The sequence below is a fragment of the Anabrus simplex genome, chromosome 3 (assembly GCF_040414725.1).
Source record: "Anabrus simplex isolate iqAnaSimp1 chromosome 3, ASM4041472v1, whole genome shotgun sequence".
In the NCBI taxonomy this organism is placed as follows: Eukaryota; Metazoa; Arthropoda; class Insecta; order Orthoptera; family Tettigoniidae; genus Anabrus; species Anabrus simplex.
Window position 1 is genome coordinate 396,805,019 of NC_090267.1, and position 22,393 is coordinate 396,827,411.

Below are 22,393 nucleotides of genomic sequence, written 5' to 3' on the forward strand. Positions count from 1 at the left end.
AGTGTGTGGCCAAGGAATTTCGTTTTCCTCTTTTCTACAGTGTTGATCAATTGAAGCGATGCACAGAGAAGAGATCTAACCGCCATTTTTGCTGAAAGTAAGGTTTCATCGGAATAAGGATCTATATGGATATTCCTGCATAGTGGCGTAGTCATGTGGAAGAATCTGGAACTTGTTGCTGTGTGGAGAACTTCTGTCTCACGCAGAAAAGGGATCTAACTCCAGTCCAAGGTGGCTGAGCATAGTTCTTTGCTTGTGATGAGTGCATCAAAACATGAAAATTTAACTAGGAAATGCAAACATAATGTGAATGAGTGGAAGGACGTCAAACAAAAACATCTTAGGGATGTTGGCTTGGCATATACTTCAAAGAAAGGTGTCACAGTTCCAGGGAGAAAAGCACCTGAACCAGTGAGTATGTTTGCATGGAAAAGGAATCTATATGCATGGAGTGGAGTTGGTCAGAATATCGAGTACAGTTTTTAACGCTTTCAACGACGACTGCTGCTGTTTACCGAGCTTGCGGTTTGTCATGTTTCCCAGGCAACTGCATAGATATTCCCCTTGGAAAAAGGCCACGGCCGATTCCTCCGTAACTCCTCATACCAATTCATTTCGTGTTTGCCTATTGGAAATTAGATTGAATATTGTTAACCAAAGCATTATTTCTCTATGACTATTTAGAACAAGATGACGCATTATTGAGCGTAAATTCCTCTATTGATTTATGCATTTTTTCTTTTTTTTGCTAGTTGCTTAACGTCACACCGACACAGATAGGTCTTATGGCGACGATGGGACAGGGAAGGGCTAGGAGTGGGAAGGAAGCGGCCGTGGCCTTAATTAAGGTACAGCCCCAGCATTTGCCTGGTGTGAAAATGGGAAACCACGGAAAACCATTTTCAGGGCTGCCGACAGTGGGGTTCGAACCTACTATCTCCCGAATACTGGATACTGGTCGCACTTAAGTGACTGTAGCTATCGAGCTTGGTGATTTATGCATTATAGCGTACTAAGTTGAACGCATATTTTTATATGTAATCACTAACACATTTCAGTTACTTTTTCCATTACTTAAAAAACATAGTAGTCTATAGATCGCTCTTAGGGGGCTGTCACACAGGCTCGATCGAACGACTGCGATCAACCGACTAAGAAAACAAACCTACAGAGGGCAGTGGCACCAGTCACACAGCATCGATCGTCAGCGATCAACTACGAGCGATGAAGATCGACTGGTTTGTGAAAACAAACGTGTCCGTTTTTCAGTCGCAGTCGTTCGATGATGGCGGACGCAACATAGTCATCTGTTGATGAAATCGAAACATTAATTTGCTTAGTGTATGAAAACAAAGTGGTGTATAATCCTAGACTCCCTGGATATAGTAATAGGGAGACCGTGAATTTTGTATGGCATTCTATAGCGTCGAGAACTGGGACAAAAACTGGTAAGTAATTATTATATTTTTACGATTATCTTATGAATAGTGTTATCTTAGATTATTTATTGATAAAATATATTATACGGAATAGATTGGTAAAAAGTTATACTAGGAGAACTAGTAATTATCATTCTTGTAACTTAATTGAAGAAATGTTTGGAAAACATAAGCAGTGCTTTCCTAACCTCCATCTCGTACCGGTACCTAATGAAATGAATAGGCCTACCATTGTTCGCTTTAATGACAAATAAGTGTAGGCCTATGCCATAAGTAGGCCTACTACATGTATATGTCACAATATTCTGATTCATTGTTTCAGGAAAAAGTTGTGCCAAAACAAGGCAAATTCTGAAGGCTGGATATCGAACTTGGAGAAATAACATCCTCCCTCTCCTCCCAGGTTCTGCTGTACAGAAAACATAAAATGGGTCTACTTCAATGCTCTCAACTTTCTGGAACTCTTCATTGCTGGAAAAAGGTACAATTCTGTAATATTTATTTTTAAAAGTAGGCCTACACTACAGACCAGTGTTATAGTTGTGAAAGAGTGAGGGGAAGATTCAGTCTGTAGGCCATAAGTTCCACCCATCTGTTCATTAATTTATCAGATATAACTGAAAGTAATATAATATAATCCAACCTAACAATCATCTTACTAAAATAATTATTGAAAGTAACAATTTCTTAAGCAGAAGGCTTGTGTCCAGACTAAAATATAGCTCCAATTTAGAAGAATTGCATTAATATGTTGTTCATTTTTTTCAGTTCTGTAACAAACACATCTATGGAAGTGGCACCTGATGTGTGAGAGCCTTTTCACCAAGCTGAAATAGAGGAGGAGGAAGCAGAAATAATTTGTGTTGGAGGGGTCTTACTCCTACAGATCAGAAATTACTGAAGGGACTTCAACTTCCAGTCCAGTGGCTTCTGCTTCCACAAACAGCTCTGCCAGCAGTTAAAAATAAAAGAAACAGAAATGTGAAAGTGACAGTGACAGTGATGTGTTAAGTGAATATTTAGAAAAGATACTGAAAACTGAAAAGAAAATGTAATCAGTGTTATTTTTAGTGTCTTTGTGATGACATGGAAAGAATGAGTGTACTAGGTCGAAGGGTTTTCAAAGTTAAAATTCAGGAACTGTTGTATACAGTGTTAGATCAAGAAAGAATCAAATAAAATTTATGTTCTTGAGAAATGTTCTACTTTTTTAATTAAATCAGTTTTTGTTATAGCCTACTTATCTATCAATATTTATTTGAATCCTCAGTGAGTTATGTGTATTAGCACCTGATGGGAAAGAACCTTAACTCCAATTTTTTTAAATTATTAGCATTATTACAACATCTTAATTTGTATATTTTATGTGGTAGAACATGTATGGTTTACAAGGAAAGGAGTATTTTGAAATACATGTAGTAGGTCCCTTCTGTGTGTATGTAGTAAGCAGTTGTACAGCACAGGTGGTCTGAAACCAGACCGGCGTATTGATAGTTCTGTCCAAGAGCTGACTTCCTTCTTTTGGTACCTATACTGTTGATCACAACTGCAAACTCATTGCATTAGGTATGTACAGCACAGGTGGTCTGAAACCAGACCAGTGTAAAGACATGAGTAGTTTTGTCCAGGAGCTAACTGTCTTCTTACAGAATACTGTTGAACACAACTGCAAGCTCATTGCATTGGGTTTACTGCATCTATATTCAATGTTGCCTACTATACTGCCATCCTGGAAGAATACACATCCTAAATACCTATTTGAAATTATCTACCTGTTCCAATTTTGTATTCTCAACCTGACATTCAGTTCTACTACTCTTCCCTACTGCCATCACTTTAGAATTGAAACGACTAATTTTCATGTCATATTCATTGCATCCTTTTTGAAGTTGCAAGATATTAGATTGCACAGTTTCAATAGACCAAGTCGTTTGCATAGGACAAAATTCTTACTAGAGTTATACCTGACAGAATCCCTCCCTGCCACCTTATACCTTTGTAACTTAGGTAGCCTTTATCTCCTCATTCCAAGTACTCTCCTGCCATTGGTACCTGTCTGCACCAGCAATCGCTACTTTCATGTCTGTTACCGTACTTATAATTTATTAATAACATATAGGCCTACAGGGGGCATCAAGGTAGACCGATTATTTTATTTCTTGTGCTGTAGATCCATATAAACAATGAAAATCAAAGATGAAAAATTCATTTGTAACTATTTTGACAGGTGTTTCTACCAAAGTTTTGTAGATTTTAATCTACAACATAAAAAAAACTGTATTTTGTGGGATGTGATATTAAGGGGATATGATGGCAGAACATGTACATATTTATAAAAAGCATATCCATATGACAGTTACATGCTTGTAATAAAAGGTTGAGTAGATTAATTACCCTGTAAGTCAATCCAAGATCTTAAAAGACCCATACACCCTACTCTGTCAAACATTAATTTATATAATTGGTATTTACAAACAGTTTTGACAGGCAATGTAAGATACAGCAAAATTAAATCATTTACCACCTGAGCAACAGGCCTAAATAACATTTTACTGTAGATGGCAATAGTATTTAGTTGTTAGAAAGGCACACTCTTCACTTCTAAAAATAGAAGGCAAGGTGCTTGTTATTAGCACCTATTATTTTTTGCAGTGTTTGGTTCTCTTTTTGGGTTAAATTGAAGGCAAAGTTTTCATTTTCCTTGAACTGATTCATAAGGAAAGTATTTCAGGATGGATAGATAGGCTTGGTATTGTTCATATCAGTAAAGAAGTTACATATGAACAATACACAGAAAGGCAAAATCAACATTGAGGTAAGAAAGAGAGTCCTACCAGACCTTTGCGGAAAAAGTTGTTACTCTGTACCAAGGAGTTTACCGGTAACTTGGATGGAAGTGCAGGATTTATATTAATTGGTTTATTATTGTCAAGTGAGCAATTAGAGCAGCTTGCCAGTGCGAAGTTTGGGGGGACAGTACTTTATGCTTAGTGATGAGGGTAATAAACAAGACCTTGTGTGTAATTTACATGTAGTTGTGACAAGTATCAGTCTATTACACTGCCAACTTATTAGAACAATATTCCAGAAGCTTTTCCTATAGTTATTAAGCTAGTGTAGAGCACTAGCCTCACCTGAACTCCTCAAGAAATGTACACATATGTGAATACACAGAACCCCAAAGAGAATTTACTTTGGAAGAGATGTCCATAGACAACCTTTCTTCACAGCCATTTGGTAAAATTAGCTGCTTTTGAAGCTGCTGTAGTCTTCAATGATATAAATTAAGACAGGATTGTCATTCTTGCAAAGTTTGGATATGGACCTAGATTCTTTGAACAAAACACAGTAGGCCTACAGAAATTCAGCAACATCTTTGTCATGAAAGCAATATGATACTATTCTGAACATGGCACATTAACAAAGAAGAGGAGAGGCAACAAGAGATTTGCAGATGATCATGAGGGAGAGAAACAGTGTAAGGAACTCCAATACTTTATCATTTTCACAATATTCAGAGCATATGTGCATTTTTTTTCTTTCAAAATTATTTACAGGATTGTAATGAAACTTGACACATTATTTCTACATTAGGTAATGTAAATTTTGACTGGAAGCATTTCTTGATATGTCTATTGTTTTGGTAGGTGGGATCTCACCAAGTGGTATGGAAAAAAAAAAAAGCTGTTAACCTCCATCTAATAAACACCTCAAAATATCATTTGAAAAGACAGTAATTATGCTCCAAGATCCAGCATCATTAAAACAAATAAGCATAAATGGTATCAGTCTTATATTTGAAGTACAATGAGCCACTGTTGTAAGGCTTTTGTTGGAACTTTGACCCTGTGAAGAATTCTGGCTGTAGTGCTCTATGAATGGCATCACATATAATAGGAACAAATCCACTGATGTATTGTGAGCAATCCTAAATCTGTATGAGTCACCAATGTCCAGAAACCTGTAGGCCTAAATAAATATATTTCCACTTCAAATTATGAATTCAAATTGATGTAGGCTACATAACCGTTTTCAGTCCTTTTTTATCAATACTTTATTAGAATCCTACAGAATGCAAAGAAATGTACCTGCCACTAATCCTTGATTTGATCTTATTTTGCCACGGACATACAGTAGTTGTTTCGGAGGTGAACATCACTTCTGACTTTAAACCTAAAAAAATCGTTGTGAAAATTGAATTTAACGATAGTGTCAGCCTTTCCTCAGAACTTATACTTTTCCTGTGATTTGTTTGCCTGATATTTATTAGTGACTACATTTTTTCCTCTAATTCCTTATACCGTAATTACTGATGAACATTCGGTACTAGTTCCTGAATTTTTCTTCGTCATTCCACAACGAAGGCACACTTTGGTGGAATTCTCCATGGCTCTTTACCTTGTCCACTGCGATCGTCTGGTTCTTTCCTTTCTCCTAATATATTCATAGGTTAGAATCATATTTCCACCCGAATTATCGCTTTCACAACACATTCTTTTTCTCCCGTGAATATGAATATGTCTGTAGCTTGTACGGTACTGGGCGGGAATATCAGCTGTTTCCGTGCAGTCGATCCCTCTCGATCGATGAGCAGTGTGACAAGGTAAATGAATTTAGTCGTTAGTACTCGATGCCAGTTGGTCGCTCTTGATCGTTCGATGCCCTGTGTGACAGCGGGCTTACAGTGCATATTTCAAAACTAAGACATTGTTCCTGTTTTATTGTTACAGAATAAAATATGTAAATGCCAGTATGAAGGATGTGATACACTCACCCCTGAACAGAACGACGATCTCTTTAGAGTGTACTATACCAGGAGCTATGATCAGCAATTGGCAATCCTTATTGCGTGCATGTCACTTGTTCCAGTTCAACACAGAAAAGGGGCAGATGCTGATGAATCCAGACGAAGTGCCACCTACATTTATACAATTTCCATAACTGGAAAGCTTTTATGTTGTGCCAGAAGACATTGTGTGACGTTTATGCTGTTAGTCATAAACGTGTACAAAACTTACATAAGAAAATGAAAGTGGAATATGCAGTCCAAAAGATGGGCGGGGATTACATAGAAATTGGCCACGCCGAATATTAGATGGTGATAAGCAACTTAATCTGGAGCATATCGCCTCGTTTCCAACATATGAAAACCATTATTCCCGCAGGAAGAATATTGGGAACTCTGAATATCTCAGCCCAAACCTTTCATTGAAAACAATTTACTCCACCCTACCCGTGTCCAAGTAGATGTCTGGATAAAGCCCCAGTAGCATCTCAGGTTAAGAAATTCATCTCATCATTAACATGTTAGTATATTGCAGGTTCCGCAGAATAGTAAAGGCACGCCCTCTGGATATCATTCGATTCCCAAACTCTACCAGTGGACGTCTCCATTCGACATATGACGTGAATAAATCCTATTGTCAATGATTATAATACCTTACTGCTACGCATCTTATCCTATTTTTCAAAAATAATTCCTACACTAACTTATTAGCATGCTAATCCTGGTAAAAGAATGTAATTAAATTATAGTTTGTAGAGAAAAGAAAAGGAATGCTTGATAGTCAATTTACACATATTTACATTGCTTTCTGTTGATAACAGCTGAAATGGGATCTCTTCCGCTTATACATTCATTAGTTGCCAAAAATCGCTTTACTCAATTAATTAATATCGTTACATAACTTCCAAGCTTGTAATTCAACTCAACTGATGAATAGTTAAAAGTTTTACTATGTGAACAATGTGCTTATTGAAAATTTCATGTCCATAAACTGATAAATATCCAAGTAAAATTCATAATTGATCATGGGGTTGTCACTACACAAGGTCTTTATTTATTTGACTCTGGGGCATATTCCAAATTTGGGTCATCTTGTTGTGGTCATATATGACTTATGAGATGCAAGATATTCAATAAGTTTCCTTCTTATGGCTAATTATTGTTGCCACACCCTAAAATATCATTATTAAAAATATTTATTAATCTCTGCTATATTAACTCATTTGCGACAGTGGCAATCGTATATAGGTCAATTAAAACCTTTCATAAAATATTCCAATAATATATCAAGTGAGAAATTGTGCCAACCACTTATATATGTCCTACCATCAGTCATAAATAATCTTATTTCATATACCGCTGTGCCAATAATTCTCTATAAGACGATAATTCTTAACACAAACCTCTACATTTACACCAATAAGCATATGAAGTTCAAAAACTACTCATGATCTGATACATTATGTCACTAATCGACTTGAATCAGCTGGTCTCTTGCTCTTACGTTCATCTCAACATGACCTAACCTTGCGACCTTCATTTCACAAATGATCCTCTACCAACATTTATCATACGAATCCTTAACAACTTCTTCCACATAACCGCGCGACAAAATAAACATTACATCTCAACATTTCTATTACCACGTAATTTGAATCTATTTCTTCTTATTAATCCTTCTTCATGTATAATATCTCATTACTATTCCCTTAAATATCATCTTTGTTACGGTACAAGTTTCCCTCGACGATATATTCTCTATAATAAACTCATATTCCAAGTAGAATCCATTTCTTCTTATTAATCAAGTAAATATGGTCATGTCTGTTGATCTGGTTTCCTCTTAAAACTCGACTATGCTCTGTACTACATGTATTCTTCCCAATATCTCCCACTTCAAGGCTGACTAGACTTTCCATGTAGATTGGTACTTTAAATCGATATACACACATCACATGTGTCAACATAACAATAACACTTCATATTTGAGTATATCTGTTAATTAAATTAATAATTATTTGCAGAGTTATGATCAAGACCTACCACTAACATTTAGAACTTGGCACATAGGATTCATTTATAGTAAATATTTCACTAACACAGATTATTTTCAACAAATACTACAAATATTTTTACACAGGAAACTTATATCTCGTCTCTCCTCTGGGGACTGCTGGCTTCTGCTTGCTCGTTATGCCATCTCCATGTAGCTGGATTCCACTTCTAGAGACATCATCTCTGGCTCCACGGCATAGCACTGCTGGACTTCGTTATGGTAACCTGGGCAATCTTCTCCTAACAGTTTAGGTGGCTCTCATCATGTCACAGTCGTTCATGAAAGTAGAAAATGATATTATATGGGCAGAATAAATAACAATCATTCATTTTAGCCTCTCAATAGATATATATATTGGTGTCTTTATCTCCACACTGCACCTGCATAATTATTCAAATGTGGCTTATTTTATTAAATATATCTTTTCCTCAGGCTAATTACTGCTTCCAATAGCTACTTAAAATATCCTTCAGTATTACAGACTGCTTGTCGCACGGAAATTCGCCCTTTCTCGTTTTCTTCCAGCGGCTTGAATATCTCCTCTCTCTAATATTTCGAATTAAAACATATTCGATCCTCTCCACAACTTGACTTGGTCTGCAGTTATGTTTCTCGGAATTCTACTCAAATATTTGTATTTAATCTGCTGTTTTCTTCCTGATCAATGAAAATTTGCCTTTTCTTGCTTCTAAGTTGATTTTTCAGTTCGATCTTTTTCTTACAGTATTAAGAATGAATTAGTTTCAATTATTTTTTAAAACAATACTTGTTCCATCTTGAAGCTCCTTTTGCGAGGTCTCTATGATTCTATGCCTTCTAAAACTTAGATTAATCTGCATCTCGGTGAGAATTTATATGCATTTGTGCTGCTTGAAGCTGACGTGTGTCATTTTGTCCGCTCCTTTTCCGTGCGTATGAGCACCTCGAATGTAACGTAATAGTACAGTACCGACTACTTAGTAAAACATAGTGATTCTAAAGTAAAATTTTGGCTCTACCGAAACATATTCCACAATTTTCAGTTAAAGTTCGGTCAACCGAGATAAGCATTAGCAAATGATACAATATGTGTAAAGGAAAATTCAAACGTCATTGTACCGTATATTGACCTGCAAAAGGTTATATTTTTACTTAAACTCACTCACAGTTCAATGTTCTATCAACGCCAGCTTCCATGCTACAACATGGCTGCCCATAATGTAGGTACAGGTGGAGCGAATATATTCTTATGGAATGAAACTATTGGAAAAAGAAGTTCCAACGAAGTTTCATCCTGCCTCTTAAAATATATGAGGTCTCACTTCTCCATTCTTTCCCCTCATACTGAACGGAAATTAATCCTTTGGTCCGACAGATGTGTTGGACACAACAACAACAACAACAACAACAACAACAACAACTGGCGGATTGTCTACTGCTCTACTTAATTCGATTGGGCTATTTCACTACAGCTGAACAAAAACTCCTTGTATCAGGACATTCCTTTCTACTGTGTGACAGGGACTTTGCCCTCTTGAAACGGAAACATTGTCTGAGTTCAACTATTGGAAATATTTGCTGCTGCGAGACCATCAAATCCCTTTGAAGGGACAATGGTGAGCAGAGAGGACTTTTTTGATTTTGGACACACTGAAAATGGGATAAACAGAGACCCACACCTGAAAATCACTACATTCATGTGGCTTCAGTGCAGATGACGACTGTAAATCCATACGTGTGCATAAAACTCACAATGTGTTTGAGCCATGGAATTGACACCACTTAGTTTCAGTGAAGAGAAAGAATGTGACCACGAAAGCCCTAGTTATACCACAGGAACTACCTAAGGCATATCACATGCCCTTACCCCTCAAAGAGGAAAAGAAGAAAGACTTGACTGACATGCTGCAGTACATCTTGCCAGGACAAAGAAGTTACTATGAAGATATTTTGTTCTTGTGAATGTGAACCATGTCTAATGATGTACTGGTTGCTTAATTTTACCCCTTCTTTAGGAATTGTACTCTGTGTTTTATTTTAAAGTTTTGTTCTATTATTCTCTGTGTGTTTGTTTTTAGCTCTAAAGAAACATGTGCAACCATGAAGATGGTCAATGTTTTTGATATATTGTGATGTTTTCTATGAAAGGAGGAAAAATAAAATTATTTTTGTATATAAAATAGTCTACGTTGCAGTACCTATCTGCTATGACATCTAAATCATACCCGTATGAGCAACAATCAGTTGGTTCTCAATAAACGGTACTTGTTTGGCTAAACAGAAGTGTGCCACTTAGATCCCTCTTCCACATTTTTATCATTCTGTTATAAATAATTTCTTTTGAACATAGTTTGTGGACACACTAGTTATCAATCTGCACATAATGGCACAAATTTGACCTAAATTTGGTTTAACTACATTTTTTGCAATTAACTCATAACAGAGATTTTGGTGCTTAGACCCATATTTGGCGCATCACTTCAATTCGCTTGCTTCATCTATTTCCTTAAGGAACCTATTGTTTGATTTTTTTCTCTGTCCAACTTATTTTCAGCATCCTCCTCCATATCCACATTTCCATTGCTACCAGGCATTTTTTTATCCTGTTTTGCTAAGACCCATGTTTTGCAACCATACAACAAAACACTCCACACAAACATTTTGGCAAATTCTTTACTAATTTTAACGTTGCTGCTTGTCAGATGAAAAACCAGCCTATACGTCGGCAAAATTATCAGAAGCACTGGCAACAAAACAGCCAATAAAACCTGCGCAGAAAAATGATGTAAAGCCTTCACAATCACCTGGAATATCTACAACAACAAAATCACTTTCCACCAAAGCCAAACTGTATCACTACTACTCAGTTGTTCTCCCAGAAGCACTCTACACCACTGAAAGATTATAATTAATCACGAACATCAAAGACATTGAGAAAATGGAACAGCAGACATGATCTTAGGATAAATAAAAAATCCAAAACTTTTTAAAAATTAGGCACATTTCAATACCTGATCAATAAATTTCAGACCACTTACACTCTTGAAAGAGGATATAGCCATAGATTCCACATGGATCTGGAAATGCTTAATTTCTTAATTATCTTTGCTCCTCACCTTTCAGTCAGGTACGCTTGCATGAAAGATACACATCGCAAAGAAAAGAGCACATTTCAGAAGAGTCATATCAACTGTGCAAGTCTTCATCTGGCTATGTTTACAATATGCTAGTGTACACAGGGAAAACCATCAGAGTTCCCAGACAAAACACTTCCCTAACATTTGTTTCCACATATTTATTATCCCTACTCCTGCGTATGAGCAAACCGAATAAGCCTTTATTTTCAATCATTTGTTTGGCATAATTAGCATACTGTTTTCATGAAAATATAGGCCAAAAATTCTGGTGTATATTACTCAAAGGATTTTGATAAATATATAAACTTCCAAAACTTACCACTAAATCTGATGAGTCATCTTTTTGTTTGCCAACAGCTTCTGGGTTTTCAATTTTATCATCCTCCTTTTTTAATTCTTTTTTCTTTTTCCTCTCTTTATCTAGAAGCTTCATAATCTTTTTACTTTGAGAAGATTTCTTTACCTGAAAAACTTCTCCATCATCAGCTGAAAAAAAATGTAATTGAAAAGGATTCTTCATTTATAACATTGTAAAATATAATAGGAAACAGATGGAGAGCTGCAAATTACTACGTAAGTACATGTGGATAGAATACACATAAAAAGAGAGACATAGGTCTGAAATTTTCAGCTGTAGCCCCCGTCACTGGGAGACAGATTACTGTCACTGTTGACAAATAGAGTCTGTTGTGAGTTAAAGGGAAGGAGATAGGTAAGTAAAGAGAATGGATAACAGGAACAGTTATCTAATTTTAAGGCCAGGTGCTTCCCTGACGTCCAACTTTGGAATCTCTAAAGGCACGAAGGCGGGAAAATGGGGGGGGGGGTTAATATTTAACGGTTTGATGGTACCAGGTGTGGACGAGGACAAGAAGATCCAAAGTATGGGGTTTGCAGGTACTAAGGTAGTGGCATATTCATTTGATGACAATGTTGGTTGTTAAGCCAATGTAGAAAGTTGAGCAGAGTCTGCACTGAAGCTAGTAATCGTTGTTTCATGCTGAACAACCCTGCCCACATACCACTACGACAGAGTGACAGCTACTGTTGAGGAAAAAGTTTTGAAATGTTGCCAAGTTTACTAGTTTTGTCTCTCTTTCTCTCTCCGGGGCTCCTTAAGCACACTTTGGTACACAATAGCATCTGGAGGCCTTTGTAATTGTCCACAGAGGCAGAGAGTTTACAACACTGATTTTGGGGGTTTCGCTTGCAGATTCTTTGTTGGTCCCTTCACTAAATTGGTGTCTTGTGCCCATCGGATTTATGCTTCTTGTCAAGCAAGTTCTTACCCCATAAAACAAAGAATAGATGTTGTTGAATGAAGTGCAGTCATGACGACCTTTTATGGCGCAAGATTTGTTGGTGATGCTACTGGTGAAAGTGGCGTCGGGTATATGTAAAAGGCAAATCTTACAACAGTTGTGTTCACAGGGGAAAGAGCCAGACCAGGTTGATAAGAGGTTACAAACTGGTCAACCGTAAGATTTTCCAAACCATACTCTGTGCTCAGACTCGCCAAGCAACCTAACTCAGTACCCTTCATTACCACGTCATCCTGGTCTTCGAAAAATCAATCACATTTTAAAAGAAGCATTCAATCTTCTCTCATCCTCACCCCACCTCAATAACCTTCCAAAGCCCCACGGTCATTTTCAGGTCCCCACCGAACCTCAGAAACATTCCTCTTGACCTACGGTGGTACGGCACCTCTGCCTGCAATTTACTTTATGCCACTGTCCCACCTGGCTATGACATCTCACAGGCCCCCTATATTTATCATATAGCTTCTGAATAAGTCAGAGACCAAAATTTTGAATTTGGAGGACCAGTAACATTACCACAAGATGTGACTAGGATAACATAAAAGATTATAAAACAGTAGCTGATATAAATGGACTGTATTGAGAAAACATATATCACAGTATAGTATACACACTATACACAAGGCAGTTACGAGAGAAGTACCGCAACCCAGGTGGATGAATTTCAATTACGCACAAGGCATGCATAATGGATGGAGACACAACATGCCATGTGAGCAGACAGTAGCCAACAACAATTTAGCGTGGGCTGACAGATGGGTACAAAAGAGTTTCTGTATTCTCAATCAGTACGAAATTTCCAAATTAATTAGAATGAATTCAAGACTTCCTTCGACCAGAGCTCTACCCAAGATTCTTAAAATTGATACTCCCATTAGATCTATCATTAATTTTAGAAATGCCCTACTTATAAAGTTTCTCAATTTATTAAAAAAAACTACAAAAGAACATAATTTTAAAGCAAAAGCATCCATTAAAAACTCAATAGAATTTTGTAATAACAGTAAAACTTCATAATTACAGTCACATCATACTATCCATTCTTTTGATATTGTTAATATGCATTGTAACATGCGTAAAACCCATACTATTAAACTGATTAAGAATAACCTTAATAAATTCAGTACTGTATTGATATGTCCAATCCGTCCCATTTTTATATGGGGTCGGGTATGAAGTGAGATGAATCTTCGCAGCAAGTCTTTACATCTTCATTAATTAATTTCATTATGTTCCATATATCTAACATATATCATAGAAAGAAAGAGAGATCCACCTGATCAATACTTTTTTTTTTAAACAGAACCAAGCAGCAAAGCTGTACGCTTTCCAACCATTCAACAGCAGTAAGTAACTTTTACGTACACACACAAAAGTAGACACTCTTGAACACCTTTAAAATTTCTAATTAATTTAATTTACCTCTTACAGATAGTTATCAGATGTCATAGACCGGAAGAGGGCCACCTACAACAACTGTTTTTACACACCAGTGTATCCTGCTTTTAACGGTTTCAAGACCTGCTTTTAACGGTTTCAAGATTAACAACTTCAGCAGCACACACTCATCTTCAAACCAGAACACTTTAACAATATTAGAAATATGCAAGCTACACAGTGCTTGGACTCTATGTAAACATTATATAATGATGCAAAGTGCCCCATATGAACTTAGCATGTATACGCAATGAAACAAATGCCCCATACGAGCTCAACATATACCTTCATGAATGTTTATACTTTTCATTTGATTCATCAATAGACGTTTGTATCTTGGAGTGTACTTTTACCTTGTGTGCAATTAATGTGTTTTACATGGTTTGCCCAAAAGCAAACTCCTGGATGACTCATAAATCACCTCTGTCCTCCTCTGAATACATAAATGCAGTGAAGATGACATGCAACCTCACCGCAGTCAGGTCGGTTCCCGGTAGGTCATTCAACACAACCCGTTGCCGCCAAATGGCTGCAACGAGACAGAAACCCTTGGACATGTGCTGGGATTCTGCCGGAGCACTGAACTAATGCGCAACCACCGCCACCACCGTGTAAAATCGTCGATTGCTCAAGGCTTGAGACAGCGTGGATGGGAGGTGCATGAGGAGGTTCGCTGCGCCTCTACACATGACTCTAATCGGAGGGCGGACATCGTAGCCATCAACAGAGAGGATATGAAAGCGATGGTCTTAGATCCCACCATTCGCTTTGAAAGGGACCTGGATCAGGCTCGGGATGTGGACCTAGAAAAGCAAGTTATTTATATTCCATGCTTGCCTTACCTTTCATCTAAGTATAAAATACCTATCGATCGGTGGATTGTCAGAGGCCTGCTATTCGGAGCAAGAGGCGCCCTCCCTAGTCAGACATCGAACTTCCTACAAAACTTTGAAGTTCCATTCTGCGAGTTAGAAAAAATAGTAATACAGATACTGAGGGACTCTCTGCAAATCATTCACTTCCATCTGTACCTGAGAACGTGATTGACATTTCTCGCCCACTAACCCCGGGAAAAAAGATAACAGTTTCAACGATTAAATCTTCATTTCTTGATATTTTTAAACTCCATTGAAACTGAAACTGTATTCCGGATCCAAATGGTCACCCTCATTGGAAGACGGACAATTTATTTCTTTAATAAATCTCTCTCTCTTATGAACGCAATACGTTTCATTATGTATATGTCAATCTAACTTCCGACACATGTTTCTTCACTTGACAAGGTATAAAGCCTAACACAACATTATAAGAGCTTATACAGCTGTATTCAAGCATATTACTTTTTTTACACCTGACGAATTGAATTAAGAACTTGTTTTATCTGTATAACTTGAAAGGTGATAGTACAAATGTACATAGCAATGTGTTTTACCATATAATGTAAACTTTTAATGTGTTTCAAAATAGTTATCTTTTTAATATTAGTCTTCAAACAAACTTAAATATACGAACAGGATAACCACTCGAAAACATGACTACTTGATGTCATTCAATACAAAATTGTTTTAAATTTGGCAAGGTTTTACTACTGAGAATGTGTAGTCTAATGTAAATGTATGACAGCTGAAGATGACTTTGTGAGGAGTCGAAACCGGTTGTGTTTAAAAAAAAAAAAAAAAAAAGTATTGATCAGGTGGATCTCTCTTGCTTTCTATGATATATGCAAGTCTTTACAACCAGATGCCTTTCCTGACGTCAACCTAATAGAGGAGTTTATGAGATGAATGACGTGATACATGATAGTAGGAAGGGAAAGGGTGAAACCTGGTGCTAACACAAACCTACTCCTGTCGAATAGCACCAAGAGGGTTACTCAAACGTCCCCATCCCACAGACAAATATCCATCAACAGAATCATGTGCCCTCACTCCATATAAACACTGCAGAGAATTTGGAATGGAATCCAGGCTTTTGATATGCAATCTAGTGATTAGAAATTATATACCATCACCTCTCCTACCCTGCCAGCCAACATTCTGACAGTGAAATATTTTTTTCACCAAGGGGTTTCAAGCTGGCTAACCACGGTGTCAGACCATATAGACTTGATGCCTTAATAATCATCGCCACCAGGTGGGCAATTTGGTTTTCTCTGTCAGCAGTCAGTAACTCTTCACTCTCCTTTTCAGTCTAGCCATAATAGTTACTGCTTTGTTAATCCTCCTGTTAATCTAGCATAAAGAAATGAAGTTCTGGGCAGAACGGATATGAGGTAAGTGAAATCCACTATTTTGTAGATTGTATTAATCGATAACGCCAAGTATTGGGCGGCAAGAAATAACCTAACACCCTCAGGCTCATTTTATAGTTACGTGTCACATGCTACACGCCGCATGCCAAGCATGTGAATTAACATTGTTTAAATGAGACCATTTTATACTTACCTGCTCGCGTCTCGCGGTCGCTTCCTCCCGCCAGGCATGTGACTGAGGCGGGTCGGGACGAGCAGGTGGCCGCCACGCCCGACATGTCACGCCACGCGGGTGGGACCAAAGCCTTATGGGAACGTTTATAGTTGACGCATTATGCCGGGCGGTTCAGTATAGTTTGTGGTCTAGTCGAGTGCTAACGAGGACAATGGATGCTGGTTTAGATACAGAGGTGCTCATTAGCGAAGTGCAAAGTAGACCGGTATTGTGGGATCGAGGCAACGACTACAAAAACCGAGATCTTGGGAATAACGTGCGGAAGGAAATCTGCAGTGTTATCATCCCTACGTATGAAGAAAGATTCATATAATGCACACTCCCGAAACCAAACAGATTCGGGTCAGTCCCAATTGAGTTATGTCCTCCCAAAGAAACCTTCTACATCTTTGTCTGATCCAGGCCAATTCCAAATTCACTATATTCATCCATATCAACGCTGGTTATCATATATGTACTTGTCTAGACGAATCTACACATTCTTGGAAATCAGCAAGTACTGAATAGTTTTAAATGTGAAGTGACTAGTCAGCACTATACAAAGGACAATGAACTTCACTCAAAGCTAAAGTTACAAACAAAGTATTAGAAATAATTTATATTTAATTGTTTACATGGTATTTTATATAATGTTATTTGTATTTAATACATCTGTAGATTGTAGAACTTAGTTCTAGTGTATGCTGAAAGAAAAATATACATGCCCCAGAGTTACACAGAACCGCTCTATTGGACGAATGGGCATGAAGTGTTTTCTTGTAATATGGAACTGGCATTCTATTTTTCCAAAGAATTCATCAAATGATTTTGGGGTCATCCTAAAATAATTAAAACATTCTTTCGTCCTCTCGTAGGTCAGTGTAAAGAGTTTCGAAAGCTCCTATCATATATATTTGAATGTTCAGAGGATGAAAACTGAAATGAATTTTCCTCTTTGTTTTTCTTGCCATTATCTCGAAGAGGTATGCAGCTGCGAAAACTTTAGTTGTAAACTCTGCCATTGTACCTGCTCGACCGATACGAAACTATAAAAGGGTCCCTTCCATGGGCTAACGCCACATGCCTGGCTTCAAGCATGTGGCATGTAGCATGTCGCATGTAAGTATAAAAGGAGCCTAAGGGAGCCAACGGCTTCGGGCGGATGAGCTCCTTGAGGAAGGGTGGTGGTCCCTCGGTGGAATAAATGCCACTGGAATCCACTGAAAACCTGATGCCGGGCAGCAGCGCCATCAGTATCAACTTGATGCACAGAGCAATTCATGCTCGAGATGGGTCAAGAGCGGGGTGCCTCAAGCGTCACCAGAATGACTGGTTTTTCGGTTGTGGTACTGCGGTGTGGAAGAGAGAGGGACCTCACTACACTATTATTCCCATGAACACTATTATGATAGCTGCTTTAAATGGATCTAATTCGTCATGCGACCCGGCTGACAACTGGCGCTTTTGCGGTCCCAGGCTACAAAGTGTGAAATGTGCTACTGGGCAAGTGCATGTAGGCAACTAGGCTGCATATGCGAAATTTGAGACTGGAAGAACAAAGAAGAATGTGGCTACTTGGAGTGTGAGAGGACTTTTAGCTTCAGGAAAACTTCTCCTGATAATACAAGAGCTGGAAAGGTATAATATAGGAGTGGCTGGGCTAAGTGAAACTCACTGGAAAAACAATAGCCATTTTAGAAGTGGTAATCACTGGGTCTACTTTTCTGGAAATGAAGAAAAAAGCATTAATGGGGTTGCAATTGTGATCAGTGACAAACTGAATGGCCTAGTGAAAGGATATAAACCTGTTAATGATCGCATTATAAGACTAAGTCTCAAATGCAAGCCACTTTCAATCAACATCATTCAGGTTTATGCCCCAACAGCGGATGCGTCTGATGAAATAATCGACCGCTTCTATCAAGATCTTGATGCTACTGTTTCAGCTTTTCCAAGCAGAGAAATAACTATTGTTATGGGAGACTTCAATGCCAAACTTGGTTCAACACAACATGATGAGCATGTCAGAACATCGATAGGAAGATACGGAATTGGAGAAAGAAATGAATGGGGGAACAGACTTCTTGAGTTTGCAATTCAAAACAGGTTCACTATAACTAATACAGTCTTCAAGCATCACATTCGGCACATGTACACATGGACTTCGCCTGATGGTCAATATAAAAATCAGATTGACTACATCTTGATCAGTTCAAGATGGAGGTCTTCTGTAATGGACACCAAAACCTGTCCAGGTGCAGTATTTGGCAGTGATCATCAGCTTCTTAGAACAGAAATAAGAATAAAACTTCAAACACCAGTTAAAAAATCACACAGGATACCACAAGTAGTTAATATGTTGTCATTCAAGGAATCATTGGCGTGAAGAGCCTCCATATTACAGGATCCAGTAACAACTGCAGAAGGGCTGTGGAATGTGACTAAAAACTGGATAGAGTCCTCTTTGAATGAATCTCGAGTACCAAATACTAGAAGGCAACAGTGGATCTCTGACTTGACCCTTCAGCTTGTAGAAGAAAGGTGCCTTAAAAAATCTGGCATTAACACTAAAGAAAAAAGAGAGCAAATGTCTGATCTTGATATAAGGATTCAGTCTTCTTGTAGAAGAGATAAGAATAATTTCCTTAGTAACATTTGTTTTGAGATTGAAGACCATGCAAATCAAAATCACAGCAAGGATCTTTTTAACAAAATTAGAATAATCACTCGAGAATTCAAGCCATATTCCTGGAATATACAGAACTCACAGGGTGATGATGTTGTGGATATAGAGAATGTTCTGGAAACATGGAGATTGTAATGCCAGGATCTGTACAGTGAACAATGTAATGCACAAGACCAAGTGAAGATAGACAAACAGTCAGATCCTGAACCTGACATCCTCCGAGATGAAGTAGAAATGGCTTTGAAAATGCTGAGGACTGGAAAAGCATGTGGACCTGATGGAATAAGTGCAGAAGTCTTGAAAGCTACAGACAATGCTGGAATTGAAATGCTGTTGAAAATCTGTCAAACAATATGGAATTCTAGAAGATGGCCCAAGGAATGGGTACAGTCAATCTTTGTCCCAATCCCCAAGAAAGGATCGAGGAAAAAATGTGGAAATTATCGCTTAATTGCTTTGATTTCACATGCCAGTAAAGTTATGCTTCATATCCTGCACAAGAGACTCCAGGCATTCCTAGAGTATCAAATTCCTGAAGTCCAGACTGGATTCATGAAAGGAAAAGGCACTCGAGAACAGATCTTAGGCCTAAGACAAATCATAGAAAAGGCTAGAGAATTCAATGTTCCGGTATACCTGTGCTTTATTGATTACCAAAAGGCCTTCGATACTGTCAAATAGAACCATCTTTGGAAAATTTTGGATGACATGGGTTTGCCACTCCATTTGATTGATCTCCTGAAGTCCTTGTATAAGGCAAATACAGCCACTGTGAAGATTCAAAACAAACAGTCTTCGCAGTTTCGTACAAGGGCTGGAGTTCACCAGGGATGTATCCTGTCACCGTTACTTTTCAATCTCTATGGTGAATATGCGATGAGAACTGCATTAGATGGCTGGGACAAAGGTTTTTCCACTGGGGGATGCAAGATCAACAACTTGAGATATGCTGATGACACCACCTTGATAACATCATCTGAAGAGGAGTAGACAGAGCTGATCAAGAGAGTAGAGGAAGCAAGCCTAGAAATTGGATTACGCTTAAATCGACAGAAAACCAAAGTCATGATTGTTGATCGTAAGAACAACAGTCCACATATCAAACAGATTGGAGGGTGTGAAGTTGTACATCAGTAGGGGCGGTATTTTTTGGTAATAACAATATGCACAAGTTTTCTTGATATCTTCTTTCTTGTCTATATATCACTTCCCAGGTACTAAAAATACCGTATTTCAGCAAAATGAACTCGCGAAATATCGCAAAATTTGATTTAGTGCGCGAATTGCGCAAATAATCGCGAAATATACACCATTTGGTGTGAAAAATGCAAAGTGGCACCAGAAGAGCTCTCCAATAAACGTTTAAATGCTTCTGAGAACTTGACTATTGTAGTTTCCTTCTCATTTGCTTGATAGCGCTGTATATTCCCCACACAAATGCACACTGTGTATCAAAAGTATGTGTATTCAGTTCCGCGATTTCTAAGGCAGTCGATAAAAATCAATATCTGTTATCGATTACAGCAAATAGCGCTGTGGTCGTAACAAGATACAAGACCGGTCGCAGATACAGCAGTGCGCAATGAGAGTTCGTTACTTACGAAACTTTATCGGCAAATGTCCAACATTTAAGCATAAAATTGCCAAAAACTGAAGTCACAACAGGTTTTTCGAGGGCCGAAGAATACAACAGTGAGGGGTTCTATGTATTTGACGTTGCAAGAAAGATTCTAATATATCAATAGTGTACCGGTAATATTCGTAAAGTTGAAATGTAGACTACGATATACAGTGCAGAGAATCAGAATGAAGCAAATGAACATAATTCCAAGCGGCAAATAACAATTGGCGATACTTTACATATCGTAAAGGTGTTGAACAATTATAGAGAGCAATTTGTGATACAAAAAAAGCATTCTTGCAAGCCAACATGCCTCTAGAAAAATAGGATAATCCTGGCATGAGGAAGAGAATGAATATTAAAGGAAAGATAAATAATACTGTCTTTACTGTAAAATATGATGGTATTGGTAGGCCTATCTATATATATATAAAATAAGAGTTTTGTCTGTACATTGCTCAGAATTTGAAAATAATGGTATTTCTGTATCAGTCATGTCCATAGTAACATGAAAATGCACTTTTTACTTTTCCGTAATTTCTGTCTGTCTGTCTGTCTGTCTGTATGTATGTATGTATGTATGTACACGCATCACGAGAAAACGGTTGAAGAGAATTTAATGAAAATCGGTATGTGAAGTCGGGGGAATGAGCCTCTACAATCTAGGCTATAAATCATTTTACTCACGCTGAGTGAAATGGTAGTTTAGGGGAAGGCCTAAAATTGAATTCTCAACTATTTATGTTATTAGTGGTCGTATTTTAAAGAAAATGGGTATGCAAAGTTGGGGAATAAATAAGTTTCTACAATCTAGGCTATCAATAATTGTATTCACGCTGAGAAAAATTGTAGTTTAGGGGAAGGCGTAAAATTCAATTCTCAAATATTGTTGTTATTAGTAGTCCTATCTTGATGAAAATCGGTATGCAAAGTCAGGAAATAAGTCACTATAGTCTAGGCTGTAAATTATTTTATTCACGCTGAGTGAAATGGTAGTTTAGGGGAAGGCCTAAAATGTAATTCTCAAATATTTCTTATTAGAGGTGTAATCGATGAATGCTACATAACTAAGGTTATACAGTATTAAATTTCCTATTATTCATGTCTCATACATTGTTACCGTACTGGCTATGATCACAAAGATATTCATGAATTTGGATTTTTGTTACTAAGTACATATCAGCGCCGAGTAACGAGAAAATGGGTGAACAGTATTTAATGAAAATCGGTATGTAAAGTCGGTGAATAAGAAACTACAGTTTATGGTATAAAATATTTTACAAATCACAGAGTCGAAAGAAAACTAAATGTGAAGGCCTAATATATAGAAAGCTCATAACATTGATCAACAATAACATTACATTGACCATTGTTTGTCGTGATGTGCTTTGTGTCTTCTGTTGCCCTTCATCTCCGATAGATAGGATTACTGCTGCGTACAGAGTATTTTTTATTTGATTTACGT

At 37.6% G+C, this 22,393-nt stretch overlaps 1 protein-coding gene across 2 annotated transcripts in view; it reads right to left on the bottom strand.

The window, feature by feature from the left end:
* Positions 1 to 22,393, bottom strand: part of LOC136866425 (PAX3- and PAX7-binding protein 1) — a 337,700-nt gene that overhangs the window by 278,149 nt on the left and 37,158 nt on the right. The window contains exon 2 of one of the 2 annotated variants that reach the window (XM_067143349.2): positions 11,717 to 11,883. The exons of the other annotated variant lie outside the window; for it this stretch is intronic. Coding sequence (XP_066999450.2) covers positions 11,717 to 11,883 — 167 coding nt within the window. The remainder of the gene's footprint in view (positions 1 to 11,716; positions 11,884 to 22,393) is intronic. 2 annotated transcript variants of the gene reach the window in all.